The sequence below is a fragment of the Phoenix dactylifera genome, chromosome 9 (genome assembly GCF_051530095.1).
Source record: "Phoenix dactylifera cultivar Ajwa chromosome 9, Ajwa_hap1_PhDact_Kaust_v1.1, whole genome shotgun sequence".
NCBI classification, from domain to species: domain Eukaryota; kingdom Viridiplantae; phylum Streptophyta; class Magnoliopsida; order Arecales; family Arecaceae; genus Phoenix; species Phoenix dactylifera.
The window spans coordinates 9,914,147-9,928,558 of NC_143198.1; the positions used below are offsets into that span (position 1 = coordinate 9,914,147).

Below are 14,412 nucleotides of genomic sequence, written 5' to 3' on the forward strand. Positions count from 1 at the left end.
CATAAAAAAAAATCTATTTTGTTAGAGACAGCCAGAGTCTCCTCGGGTTCGACTCGTTTCATAAAATTTCAGGCTCGGGCTCGAGCTCGGGCTTGCTTGGCATAGTAAAGGCTCGGGCTTGAGCTTGTAAAGCTCGTTTGCTCGAGCCTGAGCGTGAGCCCTAGCCCGAGCCCGCCCCATCCCCATTTCCATCTCTGAGCTCAATTCGTCGTCGGAGAGAAGAACGAAGGAAAGAAAGAAAGAAAGAAAAGAAGAAGAAGAGAAGAAAGAAGGAAAGAAAGAAAGAAAGAAAAAAGAAAAGAGAGGAAAAGACTCACCAGTACGTCGTCGCGTGCGGCGGCTGCCGGCTTCGGCTGTGAAGACCGCCGGCACGGATGTCAGCCGCAGACACGGCTGAGGACGCCGTGGGCACCGTCAGCCATGGCCCGACCCTCCTATGTGAGGGACTCCTCCCCTGATTTGCCGGTAAAAGAGAGCTTCCCTTCCCGTCCTCTGTGAGAGAGGAGGAGTCGAAAAATAGAGGAAAAGAAAAGGGGAGAAAGGGAGAAAAAAGAGGGGCCCTCACTGGAAGGTTCTGGAAAAACCGAGAAGAAAGGAGAAGAAAAGAAAAAAAAAAAAGAGGAGGAAGGAATAGGTTAACGGTTGGGTTCGAGTTAATAGGTTGAGTCCGAACCCGAACCAATCCAATCTGATTTAAAAAAATTAAATGGATTTGGGTTAGCTCGGGTTGGGTCTGATCTAAATCTAATTGGGTTCAATCAGATTGGAATTTAAATTGATTAAGCTAAATAAAATTTAATTGGGTTGAGTCCAAGTTTAATTAGGATCCAATTAAATTGTTAATTGGATTGAGCCCTCATTTTGGCTCGTGAGCTGCTCGAGCTCTAGCTCGGGCTCGGATTTAAACAAGCCTCATTTTGGGCTCAAGCTTGGGCTCGTTTGACTAACTAACCAAGCTCAAGCTGGGCCCGAGCCGAGCCCGAGCAGCTCGGCCCGTTAACAGCCCTATATGGATCATGTAAGCCATTACTCATACCTACGTGCAATTGGTAATTATATACCCATATCCACCGGGTATAGCATGTAGAGTTAGATAGAATAGGTTATACGGTTTGGAAAGGTAAAGTTATAAAATTCTTGTTTTTTTTCTTTTTTTTTTGCTCAAAAATCAAACACCAACCATTTTTTTCAACTATTGCCTTTTCCATTGCATTAACAATCAAAATAATCAGAACATAAAATAGGATGATATTTTCATGGACTAATTTAATAAGTGTTTTTGACTATAGCATGCAACAACCTTCAATTCTTTCCAAAAAAAATTGTATCCAAAAAAAATAAAAAAAAGAACTTCAAGCTGAGATCGCAAACTAGATGAACCAAAAGCATGGAAAAAAGAGAGAAAATCTTACCTTTCAACTTTCAAGAAAATATTAATCCTAAAACAGATGAATGATCTAACTTAGAATAGCTCAAAAACCTAATAGAATCTAACAAAGGTTAGAAGAACCACTTAAGAAAACAACAAAGTAGAAGGATCAATCCCCAAACACATAGTTCGAGAAACACATGAACAAATAAATTTAAATATTTCAAAAATCAATAAAAGGACTAATTGAACTAGCTCAGATCCATGCAAATTGAAGCAAGAAACTGTATCATATCAAGAAGTTTTGTGAAAACAGAAGCAAGACTATATTATCGTAATGAAAAAGCCAAAACAAAAAAATAAAAATAAAAATAAAGAACCGAACTAATGCCAAGTTGGCAGATAGAAATCTGAGTCCAGATTGAGAGCAGATGTGGCATTACAACTTGGATTTGGTTGAAAAGAGAGGGGATGACTGGACGGCAAGAGTCATGGGATAAGCAAGTAGGGTGGCTAGGGCAAGTTGGTCAAGGATGGGGAGGGGACATGTGGAGTTTTATATATTTCGATCGGGTTTGGGGTAGATTTTACCATTACTTATACCCGCCATGGATCTATTGCATGTTTTGGAATCAAGACCTGCACCTGTTATAGAGTAAATGGATCGGGTAAAACCTGCTCAATTAAGGTTGGGTTGAGTATCTGATGGAGCAAAATAATTTGCCACTCTTATACTTTATTATTTGCTAGTATTTCTATGAAAAATAAATAAAAAGAATTCTTTTGGATAGACTTTGGTACATTTTTGTTTGATCTTGATATTAGCTTCTTTTAAATTTGCCTAGATTTGATAATATCAACATTATTTCAGCATATTTCCGATATTTATTCTCCTAATTTGCATTGGCCTTTTAAAACTTAATCTAATTTCAATATTGAACCCCTTTGCTCCTTTGATCAACTTTTCACATGCTCTAGGTCAAGAATGTCTTAGCCAGGTCCAAGATAAGTGCAACGTTCCTCTTGAGTTGGAAAGAACTTGCCCTTGAGTTAAAAGCTTTGTATGTCTCCAATAAAGCATGAGAGAGCTTCAGCAATTCAGCTTCTTGGTTTGAATGGATGGCTTGTTCTTCCATCCGATCATGTACCAAATATATATGAAGTGGTCCAAGTGATGATGTGCCATCTTTTTAGGATCTACTTGGTTAGTTTTCTTTAATAATTGTTAGCAATTGAGCTGGAGCTAGATCCTCATCTTCCTCTCCATCAAAAAGATTTACAACATTAAAAGATAGTAACATTTTAAATCTCGATATGACAGGGATTTTTTTAATGGTCTTGTCCCATTCCTATCAAAAAAGGGGACTGGGATGAGAGTAGGAATATGAAACCCATACATATAGGGCAGAAAAAGAAGAAAGAGGAAATAAAAAAAAGGAAGAAAAGAAGAAAGGCAAAAAAAAAAGGAAAGAAGAAAGGCAAAAAAGAAGAAGAAGGAAAGAAGAAGAAAAAGACAGAAAAAGGGAAAGAATGAAAGAAGGAAAGGGGGAAAGATAGAGGAGGAAATAGGAAAGAAGGAAAGAAAATAGAGGAATAATAAAAATAAAATAAACGACGGAAAAGAAGGAAAAATTAAAAAAAGAAAAATAAATAAAGAAAGAAAGAAAATAAGAATGGAAGAGAGATGGAGAGTATGTACTAGAATACTCGATTGTGATGGCTAAGATGGGGCAAGATAGCCCGACATTCTGTTTCGTGGAGAAATTTGGATACTCCCATCTCATGAGATTTAAAACTTTGAACCTCTACTTGATAGACATTATTATTGACTTTCCATAAGATTTTGCAAAGACCATTTTTCTATTTTTTTTGCCTTGTTGTAAGTGCCAATAAGAAATTTCTCCTTGTGAAGATAGACCATTACAAGGTCATCCTTTTTAAAGACTTTCTACTCGTAGTTTGCACAGCAACTCCTCTTGTTTGGTATTGGATTGCTTGAGCTTCTCTTGAACTTGGTCATGGATGTATCTAATATGATCCACCAAGTCTTCTATATCATAGTTAATTAACTGGGTACTTTGTAGTGGCACCAATTTAAGTGCATTGTGTATGTCCTTCCTCACACAATTTTGAAGAGGCTCTATTTATAGAATATTTGCAAACTATCAAGGTAAATTTTACTGGAGGAAGAGCCAAATCAAAGTACTAGCTCGTCCACCACAAGATCCATGAGTAATTAACAAGAGCTCTACTTCAACATCTATTTGAGAGTAGTAAGCACTTCTAAATTGCAAAGACATCTCTAATTTATGCTACAGCATCCTCTCGAAAACATCACAATCTGAAGTGATATTCTTGGGAACTCCATGCTGTCATACCATCTCCCTAAAATAAAGATCTGTCATATATTAAGGATCTATCATCTTACTATAGGTATAAAATAAACCATTTTGCTGAATCTATCCATCATTATGAATAGAGAGTGGAACTTGTATGGTGATCTTAGCAAGCAAAGAAAAAGGTCCATGCTCACATCAATCCATGGAGTTGAAGGCATAGGCACAAAGGTATAAAGGCCCATGCTCTACAAAATGACCCTTAGCTAATTGGAAAAGTTGGCATCTCATAACGAAACAACTCGCATCACCATAATTGAGACCAATAAACATCTCTCTTCTACCACTGCTACGGACTTTTCCAAAGTGACCTCTCAATTATTTAAGTGTAGCTCTTGGATGATTTTCTCTCACATGGAATAAGTTAGGAAGCAAAGTCAACTTCCAAAGAAGAAGAAGCTATTACTAAGAAAGAAGTTAGGAGTAGCTCTATGCTGATCGTGTCCATTTATTGGTTCATGGCACTAAACTTGTGCTTGATCACGAAGTTGAACTACTCGAGGAATGATGCCCATCTTCCATTTCAATAATTAAGATGATGATTGTCATTGAAGAAAGATAATGTCTCATGGTCGAAGTAAAGTACAAAATCATGTTGTTAAAGGTATGCTTTCTAATGTTGCATGACTTGCACATTGTATAAGACTCTGTTGCAAGTAGTTGAGGCATCTACTGTTTAGTTTTTCAATGAAATAGGCCACCATTTGATCCTCTTAAAAGAGAATTGTACTGATGCTAACATTAGATGCATGACACTCTATCTTTACTACTTTGTTAACTTCAGATAGCATTAGGATGGAAGTTTATATCATTTACTTCTTCAATGTATGGAAATTCGTCAGGGCCTTAGGTACCTATTTATACTTATTATAGTCGATTATAGGGGCGATGATGAAGTGCATAAAATGATGAGATGCTATGCAAGCCTTGGACACCATCGATGCTTTGACGAGTTTGTGATTATTTTATCACCTTGACCTCTTTCACTTCAATTTGGATGCCATTTTTTAGATACAATGTACTAAAGTAAGATCATTTGGACCATCCATGAACACTTGTTGGAGTTTACATATAGCTTTTGTTGCTACAATATTCCAAGCTTATACTCAAGTGCTCAATATCCTCACAAGGATTGTAGTTCTAAAAAGTAAGTCATTAACCCAAGTTTATGACTTGTCTGGATGTGCCTAAGGCATGGGAAAGACCAAATGACATGACAAACCGCTCATCGTGCATTGTGAATGAAATCTTCCATTCAATATGGTGGATCTGAATTTGATGATAGCTAAGAAAAGATCAACATTAGAGAATATGCGAGCCAACCAAGTGTCACCTTCTATCCTTCCTTTGAATTGTTCACAAGTGGTCTCTCGAGGGTCTAGTTATAGTAGAGGATTCAGATTGGGCCTTTATTCTTATTCCAATACATCTTCTGGTGCATCCATGACTATCCTTTATCCTTGGTGGTTTTTAACCCTTTATTTTAGTATTTTGAGGACTTTGATCTTAAAATTTTATGTACAAGCATCCAGGAAGTAGCTAGAAACCATAGGGTTAAACATCTCTAACCTGTACTAGAAGAGCTCCGCAAGAGCCTGCTATAGAGAAGTGTCTAAATTCAAAATAAATAAAAAAGATAGTTTTATGGTCTTCCTAATTGTGATGTTGGCATTTATGCAAATAGCAAATAGATCAGGGGAAGGAGTATTTAACAATAAGGGCCCCTTCCATGGATCCTTCCATGCTACAAGAAAACATACTTCAGTGACAATAGAAGTCATCACTAGAAGTCCAAATCTCAACATTATAAGCTCCAGTGGCAAGATTTTGGTTGAAGACAGCATTATCGTGTATACCTCCATCGCTAAAACTTTCTAACAATAATATTGATGTGGTCACTAAAACTTAAAGGTTTATATGATGATATTTTGTTGTCATAAAACATGCTTGTCTTCATGACAAAAAATCTTGTTCATTAAAAGGTGTATATTTTCCTGCATAAAATATGCACACACATAACTAGATAAAAAAAAGTTGATGAGGTTTTGGTGACAATAAAGGTCATTACAAAAGCTCTAGTTCGGTAACAATATGTGTTGTCACAAAGGTATTATCATAATTTTATCAAACCTAGACTAGAATCTCATCAGACCTAGACTCAAGTTGCAAGACTATCAGATTTGATGTCGCCCGACTAGAATGGTCAATTTTTAATGATTCGGGCCAATTCCTTCTTTAAAAAGATATTTTATAATAAATTATGGAAGACTTAACTCAAACCCCTTACTCGTGAAACATAGTTTTGGCCTCTTAACCACGGAAACAAATCATGAACTTATACCAATAAGTTAATAAAATATATATATTATAAAATTATCCATAATAATTTTGATGAAATATCTTTTATAAATCTAAGGTCCAGGTTGCCGGAGTGTCTTGGTCTATCCTCTACACCCCAAAACCCTATTCTCTTAGATTGCAAAAGTACTTGTAGAAAGATATAATAAATATTGTAATCATACTTGTTTTAGCTTTTTTTATTATCAAAAGAAAAATTAAATTTTTCTTGGTCTAATTCCTCTTAGCAATATTTGACATTTGGAATCATATAGAGAACCACTTTATTTATAAAATATAAATTATCATTAACATATTTAATTTTTAATATATAAACTACATTTAATAGTTAGGCATATTTTTATATCATAATTATTTTTAATATATTTTTGTTTTTTAATATATTTCATAATTATGATATTGTATTCATTTATATAGTTAATATTTATTTATATAATTGAATATCTAGTCCTTCTTCGGCCCTATGGGTCCAATTTTGGAACCCAACTCGTCCCCACGAGTCTTTTATATTGGGTTGGATCGGGTCTAAGTGGGTTGGGTCACGAGTCAACTTGACCTATTTGCAGCCTTGGGTTAGATAGAGAGGAGCGATGGGGATAGTGGTAGAGTTTGAAAAGAAGGAGAAGGTGTTAGAAGAAAAGGGGATGGTGGGAGCAGGTGAGGCTCATAACCATCTTAGATGGGAGGAAGGATAGAGAGGATGGATGAGGATAGTTGTGGGGTTTACAAAGGAGAATGAGGTGGTAGTAGTAGGTAGGGTTCAAGTGCGGCTCAGGATCAAGTTAGATAGACAGAGAGGATGGACAGGAGAGATGAGGCTGGTGACAAATTCAGAGAAGAGGAGAAGGAGATGTTAGAAGAGGGGAGGTGGTGGAGGTGGATAGGGTCTAGATGGGACTCGGGATGACGATAGAGTTTAGAGAGGAGGAGGAGAATGTGTTGGAAGAGGAGGAGGAGGTTGGAATTGATAGGGCACGAGTAGGACCAAGTTATATAGAGGGGAGGGATGGAGAGAAAGGATGAAGAAGGCAGTAAGGTTTAATGAGGAGGAGGAGGAAGAGGTGTTGGGAAAAGGAAGTGTCGAGAGTGAGAAAGGATGATAAGAACAAAGAGGACATGTTTTAATAAATAAGCCTTAGTGAGGGCAAAATTATTCTTTATAATATTGTCTTAACAGTGTTGGACATCGAATGGGGCTCAAAATTATATTGAACTACTTAACTAACTTCATGAACTATTTTGAAATTTTTTAAACTCGAGTGTACTAAAAAAATTAGCCCTCAATTGAAGGAGTTTCTAAGTTTTTTTTTTCTAGAACTTATATTCCCTTTCCCTATTTGTTTTTGAAGAGAGTTTTTTAAAATAGTGGGTCAGTTGGATCTGAACTTAATTCTTTTATAATTATATATTTACATGAAAATGAATAAATTTGTCATAAAGAGTCATTTATAATGATCACAAGAAAACCATATCTTTTATGATGCCTTTTTTCATCACAAAAAGTATTCATTGACAACAAATAATAACACTAAAGGATGGATTCTGTTATTTTATTTGATATATTAATAAAATAATTTTGAAATGACAAAAAATAATTATCATGGAAATCATTTATAGGGGACAATAAAATAATCGGCACAATAACCTTAAAGGCATTTATGACCATGGAAAAATTATCATAGAACTCAATTATAGGTGATGACCTATCATTACAAAAATCATAGAAGCTCTCGTGTTGATAATTTTTGTCATAGAAAGGCCTTAGTGACAAAAATTAAATTCCTGTTAGTGAAAGGAAAAATTTTATCTTCTCTCTACAATTTTGTTTGACACTAAGAACTATAGTGACAACCTTTTGTGTCGTCATCCAATATTAACATTTTGCAAGGAGATGTATTGTTGCCATAAAAGATACCTAAAATTTTTGTTTTGTGATAGCTGTTAGTTGGCATCATAATTAGAAATTTTTAGTGAGACAACGGTTTATGTTGTCACAAATAAATCGCCACATGAAAGTAGTTTCCTTGTGATGCCAGAACCAGATTTTTTTCAATTTTCTAGTTTGTAGAGTATGCTGCAATGCAGACTTTCATTGGAGGCATGGACTCTTCTCTGACAAATTGATTAGATAGATCGTAGTCTATTGTTGTTCGTGAAAAAGGGCCTCCGAGTATAACATATTTGCAGACTAATCTTTTGCCATTGCTGTGGGTTTTGACTATTGCTATTAAGTTTCATCTCTATTTGCTAAGCAACACAACATTCATTTATTGGAGGTCCTTTATTCCTAGTCCATTAACATGCTTTCGATGTCTGTATTGGCTCAATTGGTGAGGCAAAAGTTTTCTGATGCGAAGCTCTTCCTTTCTAGAATAATGGCTTTCTAATGTTATCAATTTGATGTGTGAATAATCCCCTTTAAAAGTGGGAAAACTGACATAAAATATTGGGGAGTTGCTGAGATAACGAATTGACGAGGATCAAATCTATCACCCAGTGAGAGTATGATTTTTGTAGATACCTCACTGGCACTCCATGGAAAAAAATACATGTTCATAAAAATGTGGCCTTTATATTTGAAAACAAAACTCTATTTTTTTTAAAAAAATATATTTTTTAAGCCAGATATATCATACCATTCTAACATGAATATATCCAAAAAAAACATTGAAAAAAAAGGTGACAAAGAGGGGGTAGGGCGGACTCGTAGCTCTCACAAAATCAGCTGCGTTGTTCGTCTCATGATAAGCATGAGTGATCTAGGAGGCCACACAGTCCCTAAAGAGGTCTCTAATGTCCTTAACAATGGGTGTTCGTCTCTGAGCTCAGCTCCCGAAACAGAAATAATTTCTTCTTAGAAAAGGCACCAAACCCAAGAATCAAATTTGTCTTACAAAACTAAATTTAGAGTTTAAGATTGAGAGTTATGCTCAGATTATTGGCCGCTGCAAAGGAGCCCTGTCCAAAACACCCTTGCCTTGCATTCTATCCCACTTCTAAAATTTTCAACAATTATTCAAAACTTTTTTCTCACTTCATTTTCATATCTTAATAAAATCAAGGGGCGGGTCTTCAATCCTCCTCCTAATTCAAAAAAAAAAAAGAAGAAAAATCTCAAAATTGATGACAAATTGAATTATATAGAAGGCATCATGATAGCAGCATCATCGTGACTCTCTCTGATTACAAACAGTGCTAAAAATTATCAAATAAATATATTTATATCGTTATAATTAAATAACAACTAATGTATCTATTATCTGAACATGACATTACGGTTCATTTGCCACTCACCCGGCCGTTGAAGCAGTAATCTGCTGCCCGGTAAACTTCCGATAGATTCGACGGTTCCGGTTTTAAAACTTCTACACGCTTTCCTCGTCAAGGTTATCAAATAATGGTGGAGTTGCTGCAATTTTATCAGTCTTTCATTTAAATTACGAAGTCTGGCGTGGGACTTCAGAAAAACCAGCGGAGGGGACTGATGGTTGATGCCTCTCAGCCCATCCTCATCACCGTTGATGCTCTCCGCACCATCTTCCCTCCTCGGGTCTCTCTCCCAGCCCTCCGTTTCGCTCTTCCCAAGAGTAATTTCTTCGCAGAAGTTGTCAGCATCCCACCGCAGGCTGCTTAAGGTACGATAGCTTCTCCAAGTTCCCTCCTTTTTCTGATCAAGGTTGTGTTTTAGAGCTCCATTTATGCCTGCTTTTGCTATGGGAACTGCAGTTGCTTGTCGGGAGAGCCGCTGGACTTATTGCTAGCTTTTCCCGGGATGGACACTCTGCGGTTTGCCAAGCACTTGAGGAGTCCTCCGATGGAGAACTTGAAGCCACCCGGGTAGAAGGAATGCCAAAAGGCGATGCCTTTTTCTTTCTTCACTTAATGGAAGAACGCGGTGTTCGTGCTGATTGTAGCACTTATGCTTCTCTCCTGGATAATTGTTTGAATTCGGGATCGCTTGTCTATGCTAAAAGGATTCATGGGAAGATTCTGAAACTGGGTTTCGATAGAGAAACCCGTTTGTGCAATCGGCTCATTGATGCTTATCTTGCTTTCGGCGAATTTGTTGATGCAGTTAGCATGTTTGATGATATGGCTCATCGAACTGTTGCTTCATGGAATACTATGATTATGAGGTTTTCTCAGAGGAAGGAACACCGCCAGGTTTTGGCTCTTTTTGCGAGGATGATGAGAGAGTGTAGGGATCCTAATCCTGTTGCCTTTGCCAATGCCCTGCGAGCATGCAATGGAAATAATCGTTATTGGCCTCTTGTTCAACAGATTCATGCTAAGATAATCAGGTATGGATTTCGTGGTGATTTCCTTGTTGGAAATCCGCTGATTGATTTATATGCCAAAAATGGGTACGTAGATCTGGCTAGATTGGTCTTTGAAGAGTTGTATTCGAAGGACAATGTTTCATGGGTTGCCATGGTGTCTGGTTTTTCTCAAAATGGTCTTGGGGCAGAAGCTCTGCATCTTTACAGCCAGATGCACCGATCTGGAATCGTCCCTACTCCATACGTTCTATCCAGTGTCCTCAGTGCCTGCACCAAAACAGATCATTTTGAACATGGAAAGCAGATCCATGCCCAAGTTATTAAACAGGGATTCAGCTCTGAAACTTTCGTGGGCAATGCTCTGGTCACCTTGTATTCACGATGTGGAAGTTTAAGAATGGCAGAAGAAATTTTTAGTGAAATGCCCAATCATGATGGTGTAACGTATAATACATTGATCTCGGGGCATGCACAAAATGGAAACAGTGAAAGTGCAATAGAAATATTTAAAGAGATGCAACTTTCAGGCTTCAAACCCGATTCTGTGACTATAGCAAGTCTATTAACTGCCTGCGCCTCTATTGGAGATATTAGAAAGGGAAAGCAGCTGCACTCATATGTATTTAAAACTGGACTTTCTTCAGAATACATTATTGAAGGTTCTCTGCTTGATCTATATGTTAAATGTGCAGCAATTGAAACTGCACATGAGTTTTTCAATACAACAGACAGGGAAAATGTCGTGCTTTGGAATGTCATGCTAGTGGCTTATGGTCAAATGGGTAATTTAAGAAAATCTTTTGATCTGTTCTACCAAATGCAAGTGGAGGGTGTGCAACCTAATCAATATACATATCCAAGTATTCTTAGAACTTGTACTTATGTGGGAGCACTTGATCTTGGAGAGCAGATTCATACTTTGACCATAAAGACTGGCTTTGAGCTTAATGTCTATGTCAGTAGCGTTCTGATTGATATGTACTCTAAATGTGGTCAGCTGAAGAGTGCTAGGGCAATTCTTGAAAGACTCACGGAGAAAGATGTGGTCTCATGGACTGCCATGATTGCTGGATATGCACAGCATGAGCTTTATGTAGAAGCCTTGAGAACTTTTGAAGAAATGCAAATTCATGGAATACGGCCTGATAATATAGGATTAGCAAGTGCTATTAGTGCATGTGCTGGAATCAAAGCAATTGAACAGGGATTGCAGATCCATGCACAGGCTTGTATTTCTGGTTACTCAACAGATATTTCGGTTGGAAATGCACTCATTAACCTTTATGCTAGATGTGGAAGGATTGAGGAAGCATATTCTGCACTTGAGACTGTTGAGGTTAAAGATGAGATATCATGGAATGGGTTGATATCCGGGCTTGCACAAAGTGGGCACTGCGAGGAAGCTTTAAAAGTGTTTTTGCAGATGGACAGGGAAGGTGTTAAAGCTAGTTCATTTACATTTGGCTCTGCAGTGAGTGCTTCTGCTAACATGGCAGACATAAAACAAGGAAAGCAGATACATGCAAGGATTATAAAAACTGGTTTTGACTCTGAGATAGAGGTCAGCAATGCTTTAGTTTCACTATATGCTAAATGTGGGAGCATTGAAGATGCAAAGATGGGCTTCTTTGGGATGTCTGGGAGGAATGAGGTGTCATGGAATGCTATGATCACGGGATATTCCCAACATGGATGTGGCCGAGAAGCACTCAGACTGTTTGAGAAGATGAAACAAGAGGATTTGAAACCAAACGGTGTTACTTTTATAGGTGTTTTAGCTGCTTGTAGTCATGTGGGTTTAGTAAATGAAGGCCTTGACTACTTCAAATCCATGGATGCGGAGCATGGTATCGTTCCAAGACCAGAACATTATGCTTGTGTTGTGGATATTCTTGGACGAGCTGGACAATTGGATCGTGCAAGAGAATTCATAGAGGAGATGCCAATCGCCCCTGATGCGATGGTTTGGAGAACCCTTCTCAGTGCTTGTACAGTTCACAAGAACATGGAAATTGGAGAGCTTGCAGCTCAGCATCTTCTGGAGCTGGAGCCACATGATTCAGCGACTTATGTTCTCCTATCTAACTTATATGCCGTGGCTGGGAAATGGAATCAAAGAGATCAGGTGAGGCAGATGATGAAAGATAGAAGAGTGAAAAAGGAGCCAGGACGTAGCTGGATTGGCGTGAAGAATGAGGTTCATGCATTCTTTGTTGGCGACCGGTTACACCCATTAGCAGACATGATATATGAGTTCTTGAAAGATTTGAATGAAAGGGCAGTTGAGATAGGGTACAGGCAAGATAGATACTACCTTTTACATGACATTGAGCAAGAGCGAAAAGATCCCACTGCATGCATTCACAGTGAGAAACTTGCTGTTGCTTTTGGGCTACTTAGTTTGTCTCCTGAGGTACCCCTCCAAGTGTTTAAGAACCTTCGTGTCTGTAATGACTGCCACATTTGGATGAAATATGTCTCAAGGATTTCTGGACGGGCAATTATACTAAGAGATGCCTACCGTTTTCATCATTTTGAAGGAGGCAATTGTTCATGTGCAGATTATTGGTGAAGTGTGAAAATCAGATTGAACTGGTAATATATGTATAACCAGTGTATTATTAGGTTCTTGTTTTCTGTGACAATATTTATAAAATAGAACTAAAAATAGATAATGTGTCATTTCAAAATCATTGTGTCCAAAGTTCACTGTCTCGGTACCAGACCCTATTCCAGTGACACACTAGCACTGTGTCGGTACGGTATGGTACGGAGTTTTTCGGTGTACCGAGTATCGGTATTCCTCTCATACCGGATATCGATACCAAAATGGTATGGTACGATATGCCCCATACCGCCCAGTTCAGGCCGGTATGACGAACTATGATTGTGCCATTTAAAATATTTCATATGTAATATTGGTTTTTCATCTCTTTGATGTTCACATGTACAACCATAGACTATGACTGGAGAGTGACTATAATTTCTTGACTCTTGACTCATAGATTAATAAATCAAATGGACTGGAGGGTAAGTATAACCGACATATGCTGAATGGACATAATTTTAACACAAGCTTGTTATATTGCAACTTTTACTCATTTTTGTGGGAGCCTGTTACATTAAAAATTATTCTTCCAGCACAGATTCATCTTTATTAGCTTGCGGCTGGGGCAAGGAAGTTTGATTTTGAAGAAGGCCAAATGGAGTTCTTGGGAGAGTTGACCTAATAGACCACAGGAAGGGGATGGAGCAGTGGAAAGCAGAAATCATGATGGTTCCAAATGTGAAAAGAGTACAGCAGTGAAGTATGTAATGATCATTGCCTGGGTGAATCAGTGAAAATAATTGGGGACAGCAACAATGGCAGTCAACTGAACTTATTGAACTAAGGATGCATGAGTCCAAAGCAAGATATGTTGAGGTTAGGGATCTTCATCCACCCTGTTTTATATATTTTATTTTCATTATTTAAATGTTATATGATGTTTGTGTTATTTCCTTTTACGCTTTGAATGCAGGTCAAGGGAGGCATGTAATAAGCATTTGAAGTTAGCAGCCTTAATTATGGATCTGCCTTTGTTCTAAGTCATCAGATCTATCAATTATTTCCTGCGCAAGGTTTAGAAGACAACCAAAGTCCATGTAAGAAATAGTAAAGTTTACAGAAAAGAGTAATGAGCCAAGTTAATATAAAACAAATTTTCTTTTAGATTACTGAAGCTGCATTATAGATTGAGCTCACCTCAAGGTGAATAGCACGAAAATCCAAATGCTTGATAAGATATTATAGTTTGGTTTTCTTAATGAAATTTATAATTTTGGATAATAAATTCTTTAAATTGGTAATCAGCCAAACTATATATCACTAAAATGAGGACATGCTGTGATTTCAGGCTTAGACTCACCCTATCCTGTTTTGATTTTTGTGGGCCGTTATTTAATTTTCTTTCTTGTAATGCCCCACTTCTCTACTGCATGTAACTATCATCATGGCTCATGTAAATAT

General features: G+C 37.5%; 1 protein-coding gene across 2 annotated transcripts; it reads left to right on the forward strand.

Annotated features, from left to right (window-relative positions):
• Positions 1–9,362: 9,362 nt before the first annotated feature.
• Positions 9,363–14,115, forward strand: LOC103718361 (Pentatricopeptide repeat (PPR) superfamily protein). 2 transcript variants are annotated; one of them, XM_026808970.4, is made up of 4 exons: positions 9,363–9,758; positions 9,850–12,998; positions 13,545–13,827; positions 13,925–14,115. In XM_026808970.4, the coding sequence occupies exons 1-2, from the start codon at positions 9,615–9,617 to the stop codon at positions 12,973–12,975; spliced, it is 3,270 nt and encodes a 1,089-aa protein (XP_026664771.4). In that variant the 5' UTR covers positions 9,363–9,614; the 3' UTR covers positions 12,976–12,998; positions 13,545–13,827; positions 13,925–14,115. The 2 variants fall into 2 exon arrangements, with proteins under 2 accessions (XP_026664771.4, XP_026664772.4); XM_026808971.4 differs by having other exon boundaries at positions 9,386–9,758; positions 13,550–13,827.
• The last annotated feature ends 297 nt before the right edge of the window (positions 14,116–14,412 follow it).

Bases quoted from the DNA above. Each gene is read 5' to 3' on its own strand.
- LOC103718361 (XM_026808970.4), top strand. From the start codon at position 9,615: ATGCCTCTCAGCCCATCCTCATCACCGTTGATGCTCTCCGCACCATCT. The intron at 9,759-9,849 runs GTACGATAGCTT...TGGGAACTGCAG, and splicing joins CCCACCGCAGGCTGCTTAAG to TTGCTTGTCGGGAGAGCCGC.